This window comes from Pelodiscus sinensis, chromosome 1 (genome assembly GCF_052426305.1).
Source record: "Pelodiscus sinensis isolate ZL-2025 chromosome 1, ASM5242630v1, whole genome shotgun sequence".
NCBI classification, from domain to species: Eukaryota; Metazoa; Chordata; order Testudines; family Trionychidae; genus Pelodiscus; species Pelodiscus sinensis.
The window spans coordinates 326,970,000-326,996,759 of NC_143052.1; the positions used below are offsets into that span (position 1 = coordinate 326,970,000).

Sequence of the window (26,760 nt, forward strand, 5' to 3'; positions counted from 1 at the left end):
TTGCATTCATTGGATTGTACTGTCACCCATACCCTGGACATACCATGTTACATCCTGGGCTCTGAAAGCTGAGCTTGGTTCTTTCTACTTGGTGCATCTATCTAAATAATACCTAGCTCTTCTATAGAACTTATCAGAGCTCAAAACACTTTATAAATGAGACCAATATCATTATCCCCATTATTCAGACGAGGAAACTGAGGCACAGAGAGGGGAAGTGACTTGCTCAAGATCATCCAGCAGGCCAGTGGCAAAGACAGGAACATATCTTTGCCACGGGTCCAATTTGGGAAAGCTGCTAACAGGCCGCTCCACTTTGTTTATCTAAATGATCCGCAACCACGGAGCCTCGCAGATCCCATTATCCCTGGTTCACTGTTTCCTGCCAAGACGAGCCATGGAAAGTGCTGTGGCCACGTCCTATAGCTCCCCTTGGCCGCAAATGGTGAACCGGAGCCAATGGGAGCAACAAGGCTCTGTGGCTGCAGAGCCTTTAGATAAATAAAGCAGAGCAGTCCATTAGCAGCTTTCCCAAAGGGGGCCCATGGCCCACTTTGAGAAATGCTGCCATAATATTTAGATGACACTGTAAATTTATCCTCATAACACACCTGTTTTGCACTGTTCCAATTTTACAGATGTAAAACCAAGACACTGGCTGGAAATTGACTTGCCTGTGGCAACACAGGCAATCTACCACCGAGCCAAGGATTTAACCAGTGCTGGACCAAGCTATACTTGCGCCCCGGACAGTGGGTGCGTGGTGCATGTGTGGCACCTGATTGACATGGTAAGGGGCGCAGCGCCCCCGGGCGCATGGCGCATGCGCGGCCCCGCCCCTGGGTGCCATCCAATGGGGGGGCGCCTTATTGAAGTGGTAAGGGGAGCCGCACACCCGGCGTATGCACGGCCCCGCCCCCGGGTGCCCCTTACTGCTTCAATTAGGCGCTCTCCCATAGGTTGACACCCTGGGCAGCTGCCCGGCTAGCCCCCCCCTTAATCCAGCCCCAGATTTAACATATATCTCAAGTCAAAATCCAGAGTCAAATAAAAGTCCATCATTACCAATAATAGAAGGTCTGCAGACCAAATTATCCCGATAACAATTACACCTGTCTTTATATAACTGGTCTGAAGAGTGCATGGATACCACTGAAGTTGGAGGCTCCAAGAAGAGCCTATAATCCTTCCGACATAATACACTGCAGCAAATTCAGTCTGGCTTCCTACTGAAGGAATACTGACCCAATGCCCTAACCCAGTGATAGGGATACTGTGCTACCAGTCACTGCCTTGTAAATGAGATGTAGCAACCTGTGGTCAGTGACAATTGATATGGGAATATAGTCTTCAATAATTTTCATTGTGGCTATCTACATTTTGTTTAAGTTCCCCCCAAAGTTATGACTGGCTACAATATTTTGCTGCACATGACCTACTGTTCCCAAGCACCCATAAATAGTGGTCATATCTTGTGTTTGAAAAGTGTTTTGAAGTAATCTGGAATACAAAAAATCAATGTAAAGGACTGTTTTCTTATACTAATGCATGTCAGCTAATGAAGTTCACCGTACTTTTCACCACAGAGAAAACAGAAATGGAACATATTACTGATGGCAGTTATTCAGACATAAAAATGACAAAATTCTGTGCAACCATCAGGTGTTACTGATAGCACACTCAGTTTGATAAATCAAATACTCAAATGTCACAAAAATGCAATAGTGAAGTTGAAATCTAAATCTTAACTATGTTCCTTATGCTTATGTCTATATTCCTTAAAATATGGTCTCTTTACATTATTCTTCTTCTGTTAAATAATATTCTATACAGAGATTAACACAAAGCAAATTCCAGCATATGAAGCAAATTCTATAAAATACATGAAATCCTATTTTAAATTGTAAATCTATTCAACCATTTTCTTGAAATTTAGCTTATTCCTTAGATTTCAGTGAATTACAAAAGAGGGAAAATCCTGAACTTTGTAGCTCCAATCATTTGTGTAATCAACTAAAATGTTTAACCAGAACTGAAGGGCAGAGGAAAGCTCATAGGATTTTTCCTCCTATTAAAAACTTAAAAATAGCTCAGCTGTTTCTATAAAGTGTTCTCTTCCCCAACACAAGAAATTTGAAGGAATCATGAGCAACTGAAGGAGACACATACAGACACTAGAGACCAATCTAGATTGTAGCATACTCAACTTGCAGCCTTTTTAGCAATACCATATGCTCTTTCTCCTCTAAGAGAATGAATCCAGTCGTGGAACCATATGCAATAGACTGTATTTCACAGACTAATCTAAAACAGGAAGTGGTTAAACCAATCAAATATAATTTAAAATGTACAATATATGAACACTAGCCAGATCAACTGTAGGTTTTAACAGCAAATTTAGTTAAGATTAAGAATTTGACTGCATCGTTAAAAAAAGTTTTAAAGCACAATTAAAAGGGTTATCAGACAATTTAAGTTAAACTCACCCAATGTAGTTGTGAGAGACCCATTACTATCTAAAAGGAAGAAAAAGAAAATCAATAAATACAAGTATTTGAATCCTTAGATATAAGAATCAAGTATTATGGCATTAAAATGCATCCATCTATTGCTTACACCTTGTTTTGACTTGAAGATGGCAGACTGCCTGGCTGCAGCTCCTTTTGCTACATAATTAATCCATGGTGAAACACTAGTTTATAATTTACACTTGATATCTTTGTGCAAGTCCCATTAACAGAAACTGGAGCTGTGGATGTGTCCTAATGTCCCGTTCCAACGCTTACTGGAAGGACTCCCACTGACTGAGAGACTTTGGTTCAAGTGCTAAAGGAAGAAAATTCCTCACAGATGCTGATTTTTGTTCAATACCCACAAATAATCCTCTCCCCACCATGTGTCATCTCAACAACTCCACTCTGGCTATGCCTCCTATATGATACACAGGCTGCACTTTTGAACCCTGGGGAGAGTGAAGATGATGCTGGCCGGCCATATAGAGAGCCTTTCTTTGAAGATACCAGATAGCCACTTTTCAAGAAAATGACATCATCTTCACTGAATTCTGGGGTTGAACTGGAACAGTGCCTCCTAACTGACTCTCTGTTACATGAAGGTTTCAGACATCCTTGATCTTCAGACATGCAGAGTTATATCATACATCAATGACAGTTGCTATTCTAATTCCAAAGGTAAAAACCAGAACAGGAGTCTATTCAAAAACAAGCAAAACAGCAAAAAGGTTTCAAGTAATAGGTTTTTAATTTTTTTTAAAGCATATAACTTCCAAACATGCCAAATTGACACTGTAGTAATATATATTATCTCTGTGGTTCAATGTATGTGTGTGTGTCTATATATAAATAAAATTACACAGCTGTGGTTTCTAGGCCATGAGCAGACATCCTGAACCACAATATACAAAAAAATCTGTGCTTATTTAAAGGCATTTTGATAACGTTCCTCAGCATGTTTGCACTCTCAGTCCCATTGCTGAATTATCTTTATTTTCTCATTGTACCAAGACTCAGTAATCTGTTTCTTTGCAGAAAAGAGGTATATTTTCTGTAAACTGTCCTCTTGCCATTTATTTAGTTTCAATAATTTCCATACATGAAGTGCAAAGTTTTCACAGGCACAAAGGGGAAACAGTGTAAGTCAATGAGAGTCAGCTTCTCTTCTGTGCCTTACCCGTAAAGAAAGTCTTATCCATAATATTTTACCAGCCAATCCTAGATGAAAGAACATCTGGTAACAATAGAAGACAGACATCTGTCCTTTTATCTTTCCACTTCATATATTAATTTCTCCGTAAAAGACCAGCTGTACTTGTCACTCATAATGCTAAACATACCTAGATTGCATTATTTCATATTTATTACATAAAGGAAAACAACTAATGATGCAGTTTAATATTGCATGCTTTTGTTTTGTTTTTAAAAAATGAATCACAGTTCTTATGCAGGATAGATTACCCATGTTTAAAGATGGACACTTTCAGTCAAATAGTCAGAATGCATAAAGAACACCTCAGTTCTGAATAACTAATTTGTAATGCATATTCCGACTTACCATAGTGTAAAAAAGACCTAGTGATACGTCCAAATGCATCTATAATTTTTAAGCACCACAGTATGACATACTCAATAATTATCATTGTGACTGATTCATAAAACAAAACAAATCCCATTTTCTCTGAAGGAAACAGGGTTCTTCTACTCACTGCTAGCAAGTTGAGAATTTTCTCACCAACACTGTAAAAGCCTTAGTCTAGTGAAAAATTAAATGACAAAATTTGGAGTTGAATCACCAATTCAGGAAAGTTCTATGACCTATGACGTGCAAAAGGTCAGACTAGAGCAGGGCCCATTTGTTTGCAGCCCACTTTGCAGTTTGGGTTTATGTGTGGCTCAACATGCAGCCTGTGGGTGGGATCCTTTGAACATGGCCTCCACTGAGAACATACTCCACAACGATGAGGTGTCTCCCTGGCAGGGTGAGCACCGAAAGACACAAGTGGACGGGCTGGCTGGAACAGATGGGTACAGAGTGTCGGTGTTTCTAGCCCCCACGGAGAAGGTGCTGGGAGTGCTGGGGCATTGTGGAGAGTGCTGGCTGCTTAGCCTTGTGGGCAGAGCCTGAGAGGTGCTGACTGGCTCACACTGACCACATTTGGGTCCGGCACCACGGCTTAAGGTTTAATCTTTGTATTCATGCCTGTAACTGTGAAAGAAACTATTTGCATATATTTGCATATATATTTGCATGTATATGCAACTACATTTAAGTTGTGCTGTAAGTACCGTTGTGGTCCCCGGGGCTTCCAAAGTACAGTAGCCCTGAACAAGAGGATAACAATGGTTCCCTCTGTCCTTAAAATCTACAAATGTGTTTCAAATGGGGGTGAGCGAGTTTACTTAGATTGTAAGTTGTTTGGGCAGAAACAGTCTTTTTATTAGATCTGTACAGTGCTTAGCACAATGGGACTTTGGCTCTACCACAATACAAATAATATAAAATTAATAATAAAATAATAATAAAGCTACCTGGATTTATCTTCAGGCTACCTGGATTTAAGAACCATCTTGAGAGAGTACACACAATCTAAACTAAAAACGTGCGTGACAATGGTTTCCAATCTGATATCAACCTCTACTATGGATAAGGTAACTAAGATACTAACCTCTCTGTTCTTTTTCATTCATGCCTATGCTTGTATGCCTGAGCAGAGATTCTGCAAACAATGAAATTAAAATGTGCACCATTTCTATCATTACCGAAGGCAACCCAACTTTGGTAAGATTACATCCTGTTCTCCTTTTCTTCGTATCCACTACTGAATCCTTAAGTCAAAATGCTAATAATGGCTGCGGAAAGTACAGATGGCATTTCATCTGTATGAATCACCTCATGCTGCAGCACAATATTCAAGATCCAACAAGAACATCTAGGACTGAGCCAAGTGAGAATGTTCACAGCCCACTGCTCACCTCCTTCACTGCTACAGGTCTCAGGGCTACTTGGTAATCACCAACACCCAAAGAAATAGGAGTACTGGGTACTTATTAACTGACATAGACATAGCTCTTACCAAAGAAAACAACTCCTTCATTTATAGAGCTCTTTGAGGCAGAGACTGCTTTTTTGTTCCATGTTTGTACAGCACCTAGCTTGCAAAGAGATCCTGGACCATGGCTGGAGCCCCTACATTGGGGTGAGGAATCTTTTTTGGGTTGGGGGCCACTGACCCATAGAAAAATCAGTTAGGGGCTGCATACAAGTGAGAAGCAAAGTGAAAAGCCAGTGACTGAGAAGGAGAAAGACACTCCCCACATACTCTTTGCACACCAGAGCCTGAGGGGCCAGGCTAGTAGAGTTTGTGTGCTCCAGCCCTGTGGGTAGGTGTAAGGGGGGGCTGGAGAGCCAGTGCGGGCTCCCCAGTGCTGAGCCTCAGAGGCCAGACCCAGGCAAGCCGGGGGCCGCATCAGCCACTCGGCCTAAGGTTCCCCACTCCTGCCCTAGATGCTAGCAGAATCCAAATAATAAATAAGTGGTATTCTATTTGCGATAGTAAAGCAAATAATAAATGACAAAAATAGACACATGGGGAAGAAACTAGACTTCCTTCTCCTTCCTCTTTTAAGTGTAAGATTTCAGAGGGCCACAAAAGAGATTATTTTCTAATGCTTAATCAACACATGCTGGGAAGTGGTATGATATGTAAACTCTCATCCAACCCTTTACTAACATGTGAAACAAGCCTATGCCAAGCTCCCACAGAAAATGATTTTGGGTTTCTCAGTTCTCCTGCCATGATTTGTTCCCTTTTAATATTTTCATGTTGCAGCAAAACCAAGGCTGGAATATTGCAGGACAAAGGAGATGGATAATTTGTTTTAGTAGCAGAATAAAAATTACATTGAAAATTCATACCTTCAGCCCTGCTAAATATGGGGTAGGTGTCTAGGGTAGCAGGGCAGAGTTTTACAAGGTTCTATGTCTACAGTTCCCACCCATTAATTACACACATTGACTTCTTTTACTGTAAGACACCTGGCGTTATGATCCTGCTTGCTCCCTCAAATGGTAGATCATTAAAGTCTGAATAACTTGTATTATAAATAAGGATTGGGGGACCTCTATGCATTAAGGTTCTTCCCTCAATGAATGGAGGATGAAAGCTGGTGGCATACCTTTAATAGAGTGACTTGTTCTTATTGCCAATATCTTGCTTGAACTGCAGGGTTTTGTGATTATAGGCTCCATGGAGACAGAACATGTTTCCATGGCGCAGCTACCTCGGAGCCTCATCCAAACAGAAACATATCTTTCTTTCCCTCCCCCAAGACACGTGGATTCCCACCTGTTGGTTACATTCACAGACTACTGCAGAGTAGGAAAACTGAAACATATATTCGCTGTTTGCACAGCAGCTTATTCACTGTCCTTCTGCACTAAAATGGAATGTGTTTGCTAAAGTTCAGAACAACCAAGAAAATTAATCAAGGAGCTTTAGATTTTTCTTTCTTGATTTTTCTCAGCTTATCGCATTGGGGTGCTCATGGCCAGCAAGTTAACTGGAATAGTGTCACCTTTAATTTGACCTATAAAGTAAAAATCTTGAGTGGTCTCTTAATTGTGCCATTCTGTTAACGTCCCCATAAAATGAAGTGTTTCAATCATGGTCTATGGAATGTTGTCTGATTTTAACGTTTGGATATTTTTTGTGCTTGCCTATATAGTGCCAGAAGGAAAAGGGTTATCATACTTACTGTGTACTGAAGTATTTGAAATGGAATGCATGCTTGTGGCTGTACTGGATGCAGGCCCTTCAAGAAAAAAGAAAATGGTGAAAGAATTAAGTTCTCTAGCTTTAAAAACAAGCCATTTTTGTGTAAGCATAATGTACTGCAATTGAAGAAGCAACTCCCAATGTTATGCACACCCTTTTTTTAGGATATCCAACTGCAGGCCAGGACTGGGGTCAGAGCAGAAAGCAGAGTCACACAATGGGTGGGTCTTGTTCTACTACAGGCAATGACAGTTTTGCCATTGATTTATTTCCCTTTCAGTAAGATCAGGGCCACATTCTTTAAGTCCCATGATCCCCACCCTTGATAGGTTGGAGTCCTGCTCACCTGCCTTTCTACTAATTGCCTCTTCTTACTCCCCTTCACATTGTGCTCTGTTGCAGCTGCTGCATCTGCTAGCGCTCTGACTGCCCACGTCTGGACTCTGGCATTTTGAATTTTCCCCTTTTTATTCTAGTTTAGCTTTTACGTATTTTGGCTTTGTTATCTTTCACTGCCCCTAGCACATTCTCTCCTCTCCTGCTTCTGAATTTGTTTTAGGCCAAGTCTACAGTAAAAATAGTAATGTCAGTTAGAGGTGTGCTTTTTAATGACATTTCTATATTGGCAAACCCTTGTGTAAACAGTTATACTAGTGTAAGATTGTAAGGTTATTTATTGAGTTTATTTAGCTCAGGGAACTGATACAGGGGAACTTATACTGGGAAAAATCACTTTTTCAACAGCAGAGGGGGCATCTATATTGGGAAGGTTTGCAAGGATGCAGATTAGGTTTTACATCTCCATTTTCTCCTTAACTTCCATATCTCATTTTTAAAAATTATTTATTGTTTGTATTCCTGGAACATCTAGGAGCCCTAGTAACAGACCAGCACTTCACCGTGCCAGGTGCCATACTAAAGCAGAATAGAAAGTAAGGATGTTAAAATGCGGTTACTTTCCTAATTGAGTAGTTGATAGATTTTTTTAATTGACTACTCAATTAGTCGATAAGGGTAGGCAATTACAGTTCTTAGTCTGGGTTGTGCCTGGTCCCAGCATAACCTCCCCCACTGCCGCTCTGCATTACAAGGGACAGAGGAGCCTGCCTGTGAAGATGCTGGCTCAGTCCCTGGTCGCTCATCGCACAGCATAACCACTTCCTTCCTTGCTGCTGCTCCGTATGACAAGGGACAGGGGAGTTGGCGCGCAAAGATGCTGACCCAGAGACTGAGCCAGCATCTTCGTATGCCCTCTCCCTTGTCCCTTATAATGCAGAGTGGCAGAGGGGAAGTGTGGGGAGGTCTATCCTGTGTAATGAGTGACCTGGGACCAGGGAATGAGCCAGCAACTTTGTGCGCCGGCTTCCCTACCCCTTCTAATGCAGAGAGGCGAGGGAGGAAGGGGGAATGCAACTGGTCGACAGTGCTAACAGATAAGCTCCTGCTTATCAGTTAGTTGACTAGTTGACTAGGATAGAAAGACAATCCTATTCTTTCAGTTTTTCTTTTGCACTCTCCTAACACGCTTTTCTTATCCCTTCTCTCTTTTCAGTTTTCCTGTTCTCTCCATGCTATTCCCCTTTGCCCCGTCCACCCTTATTGGGGTGTCTCTGCTCTTCAGTCTTTATATCTTTGTAGGGCTGTAACTCCTCACCCAGATTTGAGGCTACTGGTTCATTCCCCACTTTTTCCTCCATCAGAATTGTTCTGTGTTCCTCTCCTCATTTAAGGAAGTTGTGGCTGCCCTATGTTCTTTCTCTTTCCTCACATTGCTGGTGCTACACATCTACTGCCCTCCACTTCTTTCCATAATGATTGAAGAGATAGCATACTGAAAAGAGCTGCCTGGGGGGCAAAGAGGGAGAGGAATGTTTGGAGGTATTAGGAGCAGAACAGAGAATCACAGAACACTAGAACTGGAAGGGACCTCGAGAGGTCATCGAGTCCAGTGCCTGCCCTCACGGCAGAACCAAACATTGTCTAGACCATCCCTGATAGATGTCTATCCAGCCTGCTCTTAAATATCTCCAGAGATGGAGACTCCACAACCTCCCTGGGCAATTTATTCCAGTGTTTAACCACCCTGACAGTTAGGAAGTTTTTCCTAATGTCCAACCTAAACCTTCCTTGCTGCAGTTTAAGCCCATTGCTTCTTGTCCTCAGAGGCCAAGGAGAACAATTTTTCTCCCTCCTCCTTGTGACACTCTTTTAGGTACAGGCAGTCTCCGGGTTACGTACAAGATAGGGACTGTAGGTTTGTTCTTAAGTTGAATCTGTATGTAAGTCGGAACTGGCGTCCAGATTCAGCAGCTGCTGAAACTGATCAGTTTCAACAGCGGCTGAATCTGGACGCCAGTTCTGACTTACATACAGATTCAACTTAAGAACCTCAAGTCCCCAAGTCAGCTGCTGCTGAAACTGATCAGCGGCTGATTCCAGGAAGCCCGGGGCAGAGCAACTGTGCCTCGGGCTTCCTGTAGTCAGCGCTGGTCAGTTTCAGCAGCGGCTGACTTGGGGACGCCTGGGGCAGAGCAGCTGGGGTGCTGCTGGGTTGCTCCAGTAGCGCAGCTCCTCGGCGCTACTGGACAAACCCAGCAGCACCCCAGCTGCTCTGCCCCAGGCGTCCTGATTCAGCCGCTGCTGAAACAGACCAGCAGCGGCTGAATCAGGATGCCTGGGGCAGAGCAGCTGGGGTGCTGCCGGGTTGGTCCAGTAGTGCCCAGAGCGGCGCTGCGGGACCAACCGGCAGCGCCCCAGCTGCTCTGCCACAGGGTCCACAACAAAAGCCTGGTCTGCTGGGGGGGGGGGGGGGCACACTAGTTGTGCCCCCCCCCGCAGCAGACCAGGGACACGGGGAGCAAAGCCGCAGCGGCGGGGTGCCGCGCCTCTGAGGCTTTGCTCTGGCGCGGACCCGCTGCGGCTGCGGCTTTGCTCCAGGTGTCTCTGGTCTGCTGGAGACGGTCCCCAGGAGACCAGGGGCACCGCGAGCAAAGCCGCAGCCGCGGCGGGGTCCCGCGCTTCTGAGGCTTTGCTCTGGCTTTGTTATCTCGCGGTGCCCCTGGTCTGCTGGGGACCGTCTCCAGCAGACCAGGGACACCGCGAGCAAAGCCACAGCCGCGGCGGGTTCCCGCGCTTCTGAGGCTTTGCCAGAGCACTATGACTCCTAGATCCCTTTCTGCAGTACTCCTTCCTAGACAATTGCTTTCCATTCTGTATGTGAAACTGATTGTTCCTTGCTAAGAGAAGCAAGCATGACTTTCTTAAAAGGTCTTGAGTTCCCTACAGTTTGTAATCTCTAACTCTAAACCTCTCCCTTTCACATGATTCCATAACAGCTCCACACAGAGCATTTAGTAGATTAACATTTAAAAACATATTAAGCAAATACACATAAGGAAGCATGTACACACACAGTTTGCTGGGCAATTTTCATAACAATGACTTCCATGCATTCTGTTTGCCACCTATAGGCTACGTCTACACTGGCAAGATTTTGCGCAAATACTTTTAACGCAAGAGTTTTTGCATTAAAGTATTTGCACAAGAGAGCATCTACAGTGGCATGTGCTTTTGCGCAAGAGATGTGCTTTTGCGCAAAAGTATCTGTGCCAGTATAGACGCTCTCTTGTGCAAGAAAGCTCTAATGGCCATTTTAGCCGTCTGGCTTTCTTGAGCAAGAAATTCTTGTTGCCTGTCTACACTGGCCTCTTGTGCAAGAACAGTTGCACAGGAGGGCTTTTTCCTGAGCGGGAGCATCATAGTTCTTGCGCAAGAAGCACGGATTTCACACATTAGAACGTCAGTGTTCTTGTGCAAGAACAATCTATCAATTCATTAGCCTCAGATAATATTTTATTTAATAAATTAATTTGTATTAAATGCAAAACATGTTTTGAATTTTTTTCTTATGCTGCCACCACTTAAGATAATTTTATTAAATAAAATTAAAATGCACCTGTATATATTTAACTGAATTTGAGTTTCCATTCAAATAGCCAGACACACTCACAAGTAAAAAATTAATCTAGTAAATAAAAAATTAATCATTCACAATTTTTATGTATTAAAAATGTAAAAATTAAGAATCTGAATAAATGTAAGATAAGCTATATAACTGCTTAACTAAATACATGCAGATACAGTGTATCTTTCCGGTTAGCAAAAAGAAGCACCACATTTAGTAGAATATATTTATTTGTAAATCAACATGTATTCATGGTCACCGAGTAATGAGAATCAACCTTTGTTCAGAAAACAAAAGTACAAATAATTAAAATCAGTAATTAAATCATTGATTTAAATCAATCTACCCTACCACCCATTGCTCGGAGCTGTGCCTATAGACAACATGTAGCCTTTAATGTTCTCTTGGAGATCCAGCCATAGCTGCACAATACCTGGAACAGAGCCACTATTCCATTTTATTTTCAATTTAAAAATCAAATTGAAATTGGGAACTAGTTATTTTCACCCATACCTTCATTAAGAGGGGATGCCTTCCCTCATCAGCCAATGTGAATGACCCTGCCAATTGCATGTTTGCATTTTCCTTTTAATTGTGCACTATGGGAAGTCTGTAGCTATAGACACCTTGCTTTAAATCAGTGGTTCTTAACCGGGGGTGCATGCACACCTGGGGGTGCAAGATGCCCTTTCTAGGGGTGCGAGACGTGCCATATTTTCATGATATATCTTAGGTTTAAAACTGACCTACTTCAACAATTTTTAATAAGTTGAACATATGTTAATTTAATATTTAATTACATAAAATTAAATGAAATAAATAATTAAATTAAATAATTAAATATTTAATAAGCGAGAACATATTTTGAGAACCAAAGGGGTGCAGGATGTATTAAAGTTAAGAACCACTTCTTTAAATGATCACGTTTTCATATTTTATTCCTCTTCCTAATTTTTCCACCCCACTGTATTTTCTCAGTACTCTGCATGCTGCTGCTCCAGGATCCATGAAAGAAGCGGGGGTTGGCTGCATTATACTAATTATCTAGTACATCTGGAATCTCTAATGTTCTTTTTTGTCTTAGGAAATTCTTGTAGAAGTCGCAGGACCTGTTTTTCCCTCAACCAGAGGCTTACCTGGCGTTGAAGATTTTGGACTAGATGGGGAGAACTTGGTTGTTGTGGTGTTTTCTTTGGGGGAAAAAGGAAAAATTGTGTGTTAGCTATTTGACTCTGATTTTCAAAATAGATAATAATGGTAAAGATAATATTGGGGTGCTGCTGGGCGCCAAGAAGGGGGGTGAGGAGTGGCGCTGCGGGACCAACCCGGCATCACCCCAGCTGCTCTGCCTTGCCGCTTCTCCAAGTCACTGCTGATACCTGCAGCCCCAGCTGGCCTGTCGCCGGCAGCTGTGTGGGGCTTCACCCACCTCCCTGCAAAACGGCGGAGGGCTTGCCCCACGCCGCGCTGTTCCCCACTGAGCCCTCTCCCCCCAGACCCCTCACAGCCCCCCTTCTGGAGTACCTCCTGATACTCCAGCATATTCGATAATCTGGCACTCCCTGGGTCCCAAAGGTGCCAGATTATCAGAAGTTTACTGTAATATTATAACGCTAATGCTGGAAGAAGGATAGCTCAGTGGTTTGAGCACTGGCCTCCTAAACTCAGGGCTGAAAGCTCAACCCTTGAGGGGGCCATTTAGGGATCTGGGGCAAATCTTTCAGGGATGGTACTTGGTCCTGCTGTGAGGGCAGGGGACTAGACTCAATGACCTCTCAAGGTCCCTTCCAGCTCTATGAGATAGGTATAAATTGAATCCTAAAGAGTATTAAGCTACTGAAACCAGCTCTGAATGAGAACACCCACACAAGGTTTCAGTTCCCTTTAACTTCACAGGGTCAGCCTAGTGCTAGAATATGGTCTACGTACATGCAACTGTTACAAGGGGAGAGAAAACACATATGCACATAATACAAACTGCTGAGTTTGCACAAGTGACTTGTGGTGGTTACTGATTTTTGTGACTTACCATGAAAACAAACACAATGGAAGAGATCAATGATCCTACATTGCAAAATGTACTGTTGTTTATTGCTCTAACAAGCATTGCTTCGTGCTAATTATATACACCAATACACAATAAAATACAAGCCAATGTTCTGTAATCCAGGAGGTTTCAAAGTTAGGTCATGGGCCGTTGATGGGCCGTGAGATAAACAAAGTGTCTAAGTGTCCATATGCACAGAGCCTATTTCTAGTCAAATGGAAGCTGCGAGACTCTCTGCCTAATAGGGATGTAAGCGACTGGTGGGGAAGCAGGAGCCGGTACTGGGGAGGGCCATCTTAAAAGCTAGTTCCCCCCTGCACCGTCTCCATGGGGGCAGGGGAGGCAGAGATGTCCCTACTGTTGTGCCTCTCCCTTTGAAACGTACGAGAGCTGAGGCACAGGAGCAGGTGACTTTTACATTTCAAAGGCAGAGGCACAACGGGATAGTGAGTGCCCCCTTATCGACTAATTGAGTAGTCGACGGAAATTCTAGTTGATTAATTTAAATATAACATCCCTAGTGCCTATGGACTTAGATAAACAAAGCCTCTTGCGGCCTGCCAGGAGCTTACCTGGACAGGCCTGCGACCCAACTTTAAAACCCTGCTGTAATTTACTTCAGACAGAAGCTTTAATAATGAAGCTGTCACACCCCGCATGCTTTATGAAAACTGGCTTATGAATATGAACATGCATAACTCAAAAGTTTTATGCTAATATCTCATGTACCATATTTTTAAAGTTACAATTTGCTGAGTGAGTCTATCCTGTTTGTGCATGTAACATTCTTGTATGTTAAGTTAGAAATATGAAGCGTAACTCTGTTTTTAAATCTAAATGTGCTAATGAAGGTCATTAGTGATAGTTTAGGAACTTAATGGCTCAGTACTCGAACCAAGAAGCTGTGAATTAGGGATGTGAATGGTTAACCTTAATGGGTGAGGCTTACCTGTTCCAGTTAACCAATAGGATCTGGAGCAGCTCCCTGATGGCCACAGGGAGGGGGATGCTCCAGCCCTGTGAGGTTCACCACTGGCCTTGTTCACAGCGGGGAGCTTCTCTCCACGCTCACCTTTAATTGGTTAAACATACTGTTTAACCAGTTAACCACCTAAATTTTACATCCCTATTGTGAATGGTCTTGTTTGTCCTGAAAACCCAAACTGTGGTTGGTTCTAGAAACACATGTGATCATTCCACATGGCCCTGGAATCCATCTTGAATCTAGTCCTGGTGGTGGGTGGTAGTGGTGGAGTCTATTTAAGGAATGGAAAGCAATCTATCCTTTGTTTTCAGTTGGCCTTTGAAACTGCCTTGCCCTCTGTAAGAGGATATATATGAAGAGACCTGGAAAGACTGTAGCAAAAGAGTGTTCTTAGCCCAGGTAAAAGAGTGTTCTTAGCCCAGGTAAAAAAAAGATCAACTCTGGCCTGAGGCCAGGAGAGCTGACAGCTTCCAGGCAATATAGGAATGGAGTGGCTCTGCATTCTTGGAAGAGACACAGCCTAGGTCAGAAGGAGCGGGACTGGAGGCAGCCAGCCCTCAGCACTTCCTAGATCATGCCCCTCAGCCCGGCGCTCCAGCCACGATTTAAAGAGCCTGGGGTTCTGGCAGCTACTACTGTGGCAGTGATAGCAGCTGGAAGTCCTGGGCCCCTTTGAATCACCAGGCCCCAGGGCAACTGCACCTTTTGTCCCTCCCCCAGTCAGCTGGCCCTGCAGATAAGAACAACTGTTTAGGGTCAGAATGTGTATTTCTTAGTTCATTAGAATTAGCTGCCCTCTTTTGTTTATTTTAACTTAGTAACTTACTTTGATCTGTGTTTTTACTTGCAATCACTTAAATCCTACTTTTTATATTTAATAAAAACATTTTTGTTTGTTATAAAGACCAGTGTAAATAATTGTTACGTATGAGGGAAGCAACCACTGTGCATCTCTCTCTTTCATTGTTAAAGGGAACAAACATTTTCATGAGCTTTCTTTTTAAAACAATTTTTACACAGTGTAAGATGGATTTATTTGGTGTTTTGGTGTCTTTTGGGGATTGGTTACCTGGATGCTATCAGTAGCCTTATAGCTGGGTCCTCTAAGAGATGAGCTGGTTAAATGTCTGTGTAGCTCTGTAGGAGGACAGTAACCCCAACTCTGTATCTTGGCTGGGGGAGACCAGAGCTTCTGGCCCACCAGGATAGGATGGTGGAAAGCCCCAGATGACAGGAAGGCAGGTTCAGTGGCTTGATCAGCTCACCAGGTGACAATCCCCAGGGAACTTCTGTGATCCAAACCGTCACAGAAACATCCACTCTTATTTCCCAGTAAAGATCTCAGAATGATCAGGCTTGCAAATTAGTGAGGTGAACTAGTTCCCACTGTATTTTAAAGCTCAGGTTCCCATGCAGAGTGCACTAGTGCTCAACATTTATATACTGAAGAAATGGGAAGAATACTTGTTTACAATAACAATGAAATGTACCAGACTGGTTATCTTCACAGCAACATGGGAGCAGAGTTAAAATATATTTTCTAGAAAGGACCCAATCCTGCAGTACTTACTCAGACTCAAGAGTGTAAGAGGATGGGGTGTTATAAAGCTAGTTTTCATTGCAATCCAAAGAATAGATTTTAATTCTGTTAGAAGTTAATTTATTGCAATAGTTTGTGTTAGAAATGTTAAAATGCAGTGAATTATGTAATCATGTAACAGCTGAAAAAAACAGCGGTTATATGGTTACACATGTGGGGGGGGGGGGGAAGGCTGCATGTAGCTGTGCATGTTAACTGATGAACCCAGGCTCATCAGTTAACCGTGTAAACTTTCAGATCCCTTGTTTGTGTCTCAGTTAATGAAATAGCCACAATTTATAAGTTCTAGTGATGACATTTATATACATGCTCTTTGTATTTGGCACAAGGATCCGTTTTTACTCATGAAAACGTGTATTTATTATCTGATATATCAGCAATATTATGGACTATTTTTTGTGCTAGTATCATCTGTAAATACATCTGAAAACATGAGTGTTTGTGGTCTGCTCTGCTGAGGTGGATCAGCTGTATCAAGTGGGCCTAGTGTAAAGGATAGAATGTTTCCTGTGCAGACATAAGATGGTGTCTGTCACTATGAATTATTTCCATCTCCTTAAAACTCTTGTGGCCTATACCACACATAGTATCAAATATCTGATACAAATTAACTCAAGTAGACCAGAAACATACTTTCATACACACAGAATCAATCAGTTGTTGTAATTTTATGTGAAAATGGTCCTTGAGTCATTTCCAATAGTTATTTCTATGAATGTCCTGATGAAATTGAGTGAGAGAGTATATGAATAGGAAAATCTTCATGTGTGTTAAACTTACGCATAACTAGAGGGTAGTGCACTTTCTTGCTTCTGTGGGCTAAGCTCGCAGCACAAAACCAGGTGCTTGCATTCTTCCATCCCTACCACAAGCTACCTGTGTGTCAACCTTCTATTTACCTCCATTTTAGGGACTCCCAGCAACCCTAATATCCTTCCCTTACACAACAGAACCTTAGAGTTATAAACACCAGATTTTTGAACTGACTAATCAACCATACACCTCATTTGGAACCAGAAGCATGCCACCAACACAGAGAAATACCACACATAAGCAAATACTGTACAGTACTGAGTTAAACAAACCACTAAAAAAAGGGGAGGGGAATAAAAAAAGATTTGAAAAAGTAAGGAAATAGTTTTTGTGCTTGTTTCGTTTAAATTAGGATGTATTTCTTCTGCATAGCAAAGTTTCAAAGTTGCATCAATTCAATGTTCAATTGTAAAATTTTAAAAGAACAACCATAATGTGTTGTTCAGAGTTACAAACATTTCACAGTTATGAACAACCTCCATTAATTCTGATGTACCTTGGGCTCTGGTTGATGGAACAAAATGCAACAGAATTGTTTGTTGGGCAAAAAGTACTGAGATATGCATATTTCTGTCATTTGCATAAAACAAAGAGGAGCAAAACGTATAATATGTTTTATTCTACATATTCAGGAACGTCTGGATTCAAAAGATAGTGATGGCTGCTATCTTGGCTGACCCTGGGGGACAGAACTTCAGGCTTCCAGAGTTACAAGCATGAGCTGCTACAGATGACAGTGAGTTAAAAGCTCTGCCCCGGGGCTATAATAGGTACTCCTTTTCGCTGCAGATCACTAATCAGTGCTTGAGATCGGAGAATTAAACATTTTGTGGAAGTGTTTGCATGATCAGGGCCTGAGTGGTTAGGAGTAATCCAAGTGTTGTATAGAGCTGGCACTATATATAATCTCACATTATGGACAGTGAGGATGAGATTAGTTTTCATCAGAGTCCTAATCTAACTGTACCAAAACTAAAGCATTTGTTAGGAGAGAAAAAGGACAAGGTAGGTTAGATTCAGCCCTGAGTCACTCAACTTCTACCGACATAACTCAGAATACAAGGATCTTGATGCTCCAAAGTCTATCAAGAATGACTTCAGAAAAAAGATATAAAGGTTGGACCTCCCTGGTCTGGCTCCCTTGGGTCCTGACTGGTCCCGGACAAGGGAGTTTTCTGGACCAGGGAAGAGGCTCTGCCGGATTTCCAGCTCTGCCATATGTGAACTCTACTCCCGCTGGCCCCACCGGCTGGCTCTGCTCCAAGCTGCCAGCAACCTCTGTGCAGGGGCTCTTTAGTCCAGCAACATTCATAGTTCTTCCGGACCATGGATATTGCTAGACCAGAGAGTCCTGGACCACAAAGGTTCAACCTGTATTAGAATTGGAAAAGGTACAGAGAAGGACAAAAAAAAGATTAGGTGTATGGAACAGCTTCTATATGAAAAGAGATTGGGACTTTTCAGCTTTGAAGAAAAGATAATAAGAGGAGATGTGATACAGGCCTATAAAATCTTGATTGGTGTAGAGAAACTAAGTAATGAAGTGTTATTCACTCCTTCACCTAACACGAGAACCAGGAGTTTCACAATGAAATTAATAAGCAGCAGGTTTGAAACAAACTAAAGGAAGTACTTCTTCACAATACACTGTCAATCTTGTGTAGGCCAAAACTACTACAGAATTTTAAAAAGAACTAGATTAGCTAATGAAGGAGAGATCCATCAATGGCTATTAATCAAGATGGTCAATGATGCAAGCTCATGCTCTGGGAGTCCCTAGCCTCTGTTTGCCAGATACTGGGAGTGGATATCAGAGGATGGATCACTAGGTAATTGCCTTTTTGTATTCATTCCCTCAGAAGCACCTGGCACTAGCCACTGTCAGAAGAGAAGATACTGGGCTAGATAGACCATTGGTCTGACTCAGCATGACGGTTCTTATATTTAAAAACATTGGGAGGAACTGCTTCCTCGCTCCCATCTAGAGATAAAGACAGGGAAGGTAGTCATGACTACTCTGGGGTCATGGGCTCGCAAGTTGAGAAGTGATCACTGGGCTTGGTGTCAGCAACTCATGAGCAAGCGAACATGTCCATATGTCAAACATAGCATGTAGGGACACAGTAGGGGTAAGTAGCTGGCATTGTCTATGTTGAACATTTATAATGTGTCAACATCTGGTTACCCTGTCTGTGGATATAGGGTGGGTAAGGATACAACACAGAGTAAAGTTTTGTCTGATATTCCTTAACTCTGCATTTCCACTTTGGTTTTAAATGTAACTGTAACTCAATCTCCGGGATTTCAAACATTTGTGAACTGATTTTTTATTTCTTAACCATCATTTTCTAATTAAGTTTTCTCTCTTAAATATTTGATGAACATGCATAATCTTAATAGCAGGCTAAAGAGACACCATTAACTTGGAATCACGCTTTGGTCTGAAAATTCTGTATCCACTATTGTTATAACACCTATTTCTCTCTGTCTGTGTCTACATTGGCAAGATTTTGCACAAAAGCAGCTACTTTTGCGCAAAATCTTGCCGCCTGTTTACAACAGCCGCGAGTATTTGCGCAAGAACACTGACGTTGTAATGTACAGAATCAGTGCTACTTGCGCAAATACTCTGACTCTCCCGCTCAGGGATAAGCCCTCTTGTGCAAGTATTCTTGCGCAAGAGGCCAGTGTAGACAGCAATGTTAATTTCTTGCCAAGAAAGCTGGATAGCTAAAATGGCCATTGGAGCTTTCTTGTGCAAGAAAGCGTCTACACTGGCATGGATGCTTTTGCGCAAAAGCAAATCTTTTGCGCAAAGGCACATGCCAATATAGACGCTGTCTTGCGCAAATACTTTTAACGGAAAAACTTTTCCGTTAAAAGTACTTGTGCTAAATCATGCCAGTGTAGACGCAGCCTCTATTTTCTCCTAGTTTGTTTACTTTGTGTATTTGACAACATTCTTATGATAGTTTCACACTTTCTCATGTACTGTCAATGAGTGAATAATTTTCATCCTTGCTGAAATGAAAAATATCAACAGGGGAACAGAAAAACCCTCAACATTTTTAACAGAATTTACATTTTCAAAAATCAGAATATTTACAGGATACTCTATAAGGGTATGTCTACACTACCCCGCTAGTTCGAACTAGCGGGGTAATGTATGCATACCGAACTTGCTAATGAAGCCCGGGATTTGAATTTCCCGGGCTTCATTAGCATAAAGCCGGCGCCGCCATTTTTAAAAGCCGGCTAGTGAGAACCCCGTGCCGCGCGGCTACACGTGGCACAGGCTAGATAGTTCGAACTACGTAGCCATTCCGAACTATCTGTACTCCTCGTGGAACGAGGATAGTTCGGAATGGCTACGTAGTTCGAACTATCTAGCCCGTGCCGCGTGTAGGCGCGTGCACGGGGTTCGCACTAGCTGGCTTTTAAAAATGGCGGCGCCGGCTTTATGCTAATGAAGCCCGGGAAATTCAAATCCCGGGATTCATTAGCAAGTTCGGTATGCATACATTACCCCGCTAGTTCGAACTAGCGGGGTAGTGTAGACATACCCTAAGCAACTGGAAGTGTTTTAAACTTACTTATTCAAAATCCCTCAATCAATATGCCTTCAAGTTGACACTGTCCCTAATGAAGTTATTCAACTTGGAATAGAACTTGTAATTTTATCACCATATTATTAATGGCCTGATCAGAAGCTCACTGAAGCAATCTGAAACTTTCTATTGATCAGGCTCTAAATGCTTATTTTTCTACACAGTCAGTTAAGCACAGTTCATATATATCACATTTATTGAAAATGCTACTTTACAGTGCATGGAAAATACAGATAATAAAAGCAGAACTATCTTCGCACAACATTTAACCAATATTTACCAGTCTGCTTGCTTACCAGGGTGCTGTATTTGTTTACAAAGACTAGCCATGCTGTTCCTTACATAAAACAGGACCTCCTGCAGTGTTTCATTGTATGACAGGATCATAACGCATTAAACAAGACAATAGACAGGATATAGCATATATTTCATGAGAAGAGCATTTTTAAGCAAGAAAGAATTTTCTACTGAAAATGAGATTTTAAAGCTGTCACATCCCTCCCCCTGTTTTTTTTAATTTTATTTTCCATTGCAATTTTGCCAGAGTAAATTCACTGTACAAACTTATTGTGTTAGGGATGTTAAATATCGGTTAATTGAATAGTCGCATAACTTCATGAATTCTTATCGGTTAGTCGACTATTCTATAGTCCCTGGGGGCAGGGTTGGCAGCCAGTGCACTCCGGCTCCACTCCCGAGGAGTCCCTTGCCACTCTGCACGGGGTGCCAGGTGGAAGCTGGTCCACAAGCAGAGACGGTTTAAAAACAGCTCCCCTCATAGACTGACTGCCTGTCGCCCTGAGCTGCTGCCTCTGAAACAGAGGCAGCAGTGCAGGGTGGCAACAGCCCCTGCCTGGGGCTTTAGCTTATCAGATAATTGGTTAACTGACTACACTATTACATCCCTAAATTGTGTATCTACAACATGAGACACAATTCAAGATTGCTAGGCTAAGTAAAATTGCACTTTAGTTTCTGATATCAGGTTGCTTTATTTGTATATTATTTTGGTAATTTAAACAAAATTGTTGTGTTTTGTGTAGGACTCCTTGAAGGCATTTTCTTCTGGCATTCTATTGGTCTAGCTTTTTACAGCCATCCTTGTGGCAAGATTGTTTTCATAGGATTATCAGTGTGAATTGAATTTGGTGCCTTCACCACTTGAGTTAAATAGCTCATCTGATGTCAGAGGGGAATCTATATACTTACAGGGATCAGCCACTAGAAAGAGACAGCATCATTAGGGATGTAATAGTGTAGTTGCTTAACCAATTAACCTATAAGCAAAAGCTTATAGGTTAATGCTATAGACTACATGCATTTAACATTCCTAATCATCAAAAGCACCAGAGCAATGCGTGACAAAAAGGGGCCCTTCCTTACAAACTCACAACAGTAGTAGATAACCACAGTCTTGCCATAAATGTAGTGCTGCCTTAGTACATTTACTGATCTTCAGCTAGGGATCTTCTTACACAACTGGCCAGGAGTGTTATGACCCCTGCTTCTCCTTCTCTGACAGGTCCCTAAATGATTTCATTAGAAGGAGCTTGATCTATGCCTTGTTCCACTGTTCCTGTTGATTCTATCAACTATGGTTTTGGTTGTACTAACGCCATATACAAGTATCTTCTCTTTCTATTTGTGCCCAGATCTATCAGTAGAGTTCTGCGTGGCTTGAAATGTCCACCCATGGATGAGGATATCTGCAGACAGACATCAGGAGCCACAGAGTTCTACTCCAAAGAGTTAGTATGACCAGCAAGAGGCGTGTGGTCCCATTGCACCCAGAAGCCAGTGCCCTACACCAGCAGCTACTCCCTGAAGTGCAGCTGCACCGCTTCCAGCTAGCAGGGCTGTATGACCCCAGACAGGAGATGCCACGGGTGGGGGCGGTGCAGCCACACTGCCCGAAGAAACTGCTAGTGTGGAGCGCTGGCTCTCGGGCATGAGGGAACCATGCTCCTCTCTGCAGATTCCAATATCTATCCATGGATAGCTGCATCCACGGGTAGACCTCTCAATCTGTGCAGGGCTCTATCTATCAGTCCTTTTCTTTGTTGAGGGAAAGAGTGGATAGTGAAATTCAAAGGTGAATAAAAAAATAAACAGCGGAGTTGTTTCATGCTATGTACAAGATTTACCAGGACTTTTTTAAGGGAAAGAAAGGGGTTTTTTTTCTCTGTAGAATCATCAAAAATATCAAGTCTAGTCTTCCCTTTTTTTGGAGGTCTCCTTTAGAGGAATCACAGGTACGATTGGGAACTTTCAGCTATAAATTGAAAAGTTTAGAAGTTGATTCTTTTATTAATGATCTCACTTTTAATTTGGTAGGGCTCTACTTATACTGTTTGAAACTTTCTGTTTGGTTTCGGTTAAGATGTAGTTGCTTCAAATGTCTAATAAATCAAAGTCCATTTTGGTCGATTTCAGTGTCACAGGATTTTAAAAATAATAAATAAAATGATTTCATCTATTTAAATCTGAAATGTTATGGTGTTGCATTGTAGGGGTTTTGACCCAAAAAGGAGTTGGGTGGGGGGAAGGGAGGAGCATTGCAAGGTAATTATAGGGAGGGTTGCAGTATTGCTACTCTTACTTCTGAGCTGCTGCTGATGGGGCATTGCCTTCAGAGCTGAATGCCTGGCGAACAGCCATTGCTCTGCAGCTGCCCAGCTCTGAAGGATGTCAATACTTCAACCATCCCTAAAATAACCTTGTGATCCTCCTGAAACTCCCTTTTGGGTCAGGAACCCCAGTTAGAGAAACACTGGTCTCCCCTAGGAAACCAGTACAGTATAGGGCAGTAGGCCTGAACTATTTTGTCCACGGCTCAGCCCCCTCAACGCAGACCATGATTCTGGCCAATGGGAGCAGCAGAAAAAACCTCCAGGTGAGTGGTTTTCTCGGGGAGAGGGGGTGGGTTGTGGGGCTGTAGCACCAGCACAGGCTCCTCACTGGTGGGAGGGAGGGCGAGGCCCTAGCCCACAGCCTACCTGCAAGATTTTATGGTCCCTGGTAAACGGTAAAAGCACACAAAAAAGCAGATTTCATGGGAGGAGACCAGATTTCACAGTTCTTGACATGTTATTTATGACTGTAAATCTGGAAAGGTCCTAAGTACAATTAAGAGGAGAAGTGTTTTTTAATCAATCATGTTTCACTTCCTTGGTATCTGTGAAATCAAAATCTACTAGTCTTCTACAGCAGTGTTTCCCAAATAATGTTCTGCAGAACTCTGAGGTTCCGTGAAGTGAAACTAAGGGTTCTGTGAGAAAATTCTACTCCCCCATCCCCTGCAGAGCCTGTACCCCGCTCTTATTGGAAATCACTGATCTACAGGATCCTCAAGTAAAACTGAGAAGGTATGACCTGGATTTCCATTGTAAAGCAAACACACTTTGGGCCTTTTTATACATCAAAACCCATTTTCTTTTCTTGGATACCTTTAAACAGATAGGTGACTAGTTTCTCTAATACAGTAATTTTTGGTTTGGTTTTCTGGGATTTTTTTCTTCGCTGACCCAAAAGCTAATGATATTTTATTCCAATTCCAATTCCTACCTTAGACATCTTGCAGGTCAGAGTAAACATGTTAGGTTCTTAGATTGCAGAAATCATCTCAGTGCTATAGTTCAGATTTTATTAGGAAACAAGTTTACAATGTAACCAAACAGTAAACACGATAAAGCCAATGGTAATCTGTGTGTTTGAAATTAGGATTGTTTTGGAAGTGTGCACAATAGATTCTTGGACTTTGTATTTTGGCCAAGCCATCTATAGCAAGCATTTGTCCGAGGATAAAGGCGCACCTGGTCCACTCCCTGAGTCCTTTCATAAAGCAGTAAAATTATATTGGGACATAGCTTGGCATGTCATCATTTACAGAGTGGACAAGATGTGCACAATTGATCCAATAAATACAAAACCATTGCTTAGTAAATGCAGATCATAAACCTTTCTGCACACTGTAAAACCATATCCTGATTACAAAGTGTGATTTTCACATAAAGTAGCCTTCTATGGATAACAGTAGATTGAGATTCTCAGATTTCATTGCACCATGCTCCTTTCTGACAACAAAAATTACTACATGACCCCTGGAGATGGGACCAAAGCCAAAACCTGAGCCCTGCTGTCCTGCTCAGAGTGGCAGAAGCTGAACCTCCAAGAGTTTCAGTAGCTAGTAAAGGGCCTGTAACCTGAGCCCCACCAACCAGGGCTAAAGCCCCCAGACTTTGGTTTCAGCCGGAGTGGTGAGGCTCAGGCTTGGACTTTGACCCCCACCGGTAGGGCCCCAACATGTCTTAACACCAGCCCTGGAGACTCCATTACAACAGGATCACAACTCACTTTGGGTCCTGTGACCCACAGTTTGAGAACCTCTGGATTAGATCATCCTGGAAGGGTGAAAAGCATCTTTATCACACGTCTATGAAAGGCACAACACATTTCTGCTATAGCGGTATTTGATCCCTTCTCTTAAAAATCCCCAGTACAAAACGAAACTCATGAATGCTCTAGAGTATAGCTGTACTACACGGAACCATGATGTTATAAACCTGCTGCCTGACCCGTGGCTTCCGGGACTCTCATAAAAGATGTCAAGTATCAGAGGGGTAGCCGCGTTAGTCTGAATCTGCAAAAGCAGCGAGGAGTCTTGTGCCACAGGACTCCTCGCCGCTTTCATAAAAGCTGGATTTACATCTCACCAAGCTCACTCAGTCCCTCGAATTAAAAGGCAGTTTTAAACTGGGATCTCAACCCAGTACTACCCCAACAGCTAACGTGACAGCCACCGCGTAGGGAACAGTCCTGCATAGGAAAGGCAAGGAGTTAGTTGCCTCAGCCATCTGTCCGTGGACTGGCCCCAGCCCGTGGCATCCCTGGCACAGTAAAGGAAAGCAGCAAGCCTGTGCACAGCAGTATCAAAAAGGCTGAGAAAACTGAGCTAACGCAAGGCTAGCTCGCCCCCTCTAGTTAGATCTGCCAGGGGCCCTTCACCCACGTGGAGCGCCTGTCCGGGGCCGGTTCGGGTCCCCACTGGGGGCAAGGTGCAGGCACGTAGGGCAAGGCCTCTTCGGGGCGCACCACGACCCGCGGCGCGGACTTACCGGAGGCGGAGAAACAGGCGACAGCGAGCAGCAGCAGCGCCGCAGCGCGCAAGGGGCTGCCCGCCCCAGCGGAGAGTCCCATGGTCCCGGGAGGAAGAGGGATCTGTCCCGTGTCTGCCACCCCCAGCGCAGGAGGCAGGGGCCGGGCGCGGCTGCTACCTAGGCACTACCCGGCTGCGCCCTCCTCACCTCCAGTCCGCGCCTCTCTGCGGGGCGGGCGGCGGAGCGGGGCCCAGCACAGGCAGCTCACGTGGTGGAGCGGGCGGGGGTGGCGGGGCGCAGCCAGGCTGGGCGGGACAAGCTGTGGCGGCGGTTTCCTTTGCAGCAGGAGGAAGCTGCGCTGCGCTGCGCTGCTCTGCTCTAGCGGTTCCCTCGCCCCGCTGCAGGGAGCGGCGCGCCCCGGCCTGTGTGGTGGGGCGGAGCGTGGGAGAGAGGCCGCCTGTGGCTGCCGCCACCATGTGCTGCGCGCCTTCCGTGGGGGCACTTTGTCCCCCCGGCCCTGCCCGCCCCGGCTGCCTTAGGGATCCCAGTGAAGCGCGGGGCTGACTACGGGGCATTTCCACGCGCGGCTTGTGGAAAGGGCGAGGGGCCAGTGTGGACATGGCAGCACGACGGGTGGGGTGGAGAGGAGAATTCATTCGTTCTGGGCTGGATTCAGGATTTCCCGGACCCTGGAAACCCTTCGGGACTCCCACGAGAAGTGGCAGGAGTGTCCCTTCTGCCAGCGACCCCAGCGGGAGGCCTGTCTTTCCCCACGAGGGCCTTGATTTCATTCCCAGATGAAGTCAGCCAGCCCTGGAGGCCAGCTGGCCAGCGAGGATGAGCCGTGTCGCTGCCTGCTACTCTGGCGTTGAGGGTGTGTCTACACAGCATTTTGGAGGGAGCCTTCCAGCCTGGCTTATCAGACTTGCGCTAGTGCTAAGTCTCTGCTGTATAGGCTAGGGCTGGGCTCTAGCTCTGAAGCCTAACTCCCCAGTTCTCCAGCCCAAGCCACAACTTCAAAGGTCTCTCTCTACAACTCTTTGCAGAGCACTAGCCCAGTCTGTTGACTAGGCTGGGAAGATTGCTTCAAAGTGCTGTGCAGGCCAGCTGTCCCCAGCCAGACAATGGCAATCTATTGGTTCATCATGGAGGCTCTGAGAGTTGATCTCTGTCTCAGTCCTCATCTCCTCTCCCTTTGTTTTCCAGTAGCAAATGGCCCTTTAACAAAGCCTCAGCTGAACTCAAAGTAGAGCCTGCATGCTGCTTTAGCCCCAGGCTGATTTGCTGGATGCTTTCTCGCCAGTTTGTTGTCTTTACTTTGAAAAAACTTAAAAAACAACAAATAGTCTAGTACAG

General features: G+C 43.6%; 1 protein-coding gene across 2 annotated transcripts in view; it reads right to left on the reverse strand.

The window, feature by feature from the left end:
• TMEM123 (transmembrane protein 123) overlaps positions 1-25,725 on the reverse strand; it is a 42,784-nt gene extending 17,059 nt beyond the window's left edge. Inside the window, exons 1-4 of one of the 2 annotated variants that reach the window (XM_075919297.2) lie at positions 25,423-25,718; positions 12,392-12,445; positions 7,272-7,328; positions 2,487-2,516 (exon numbers count right to left, since the gene is read on the reverse strand). In XM_075919297.2, the coding sequence (XP_075775412.1) occupies positions 2,487-2,516; positions 7,272-7,328; positions 12,392-12,445; positions 25,423-25,504 (223 nt within the window). In that variant the 5' untranslated portion in view covers positions 25,505-25,718. Of the gene's footprint in view, positions 1-2,486; positions 2,517-7,271; positions 7,329-12,391; positions 12,446-25,422 lie in introns of both variants that reach the window. The other variant, XM_075919298.2, reaches the window with a different exon arrangement.
• Positions 25,726-26,760: the final 1,035 nt, after the last annotated feature.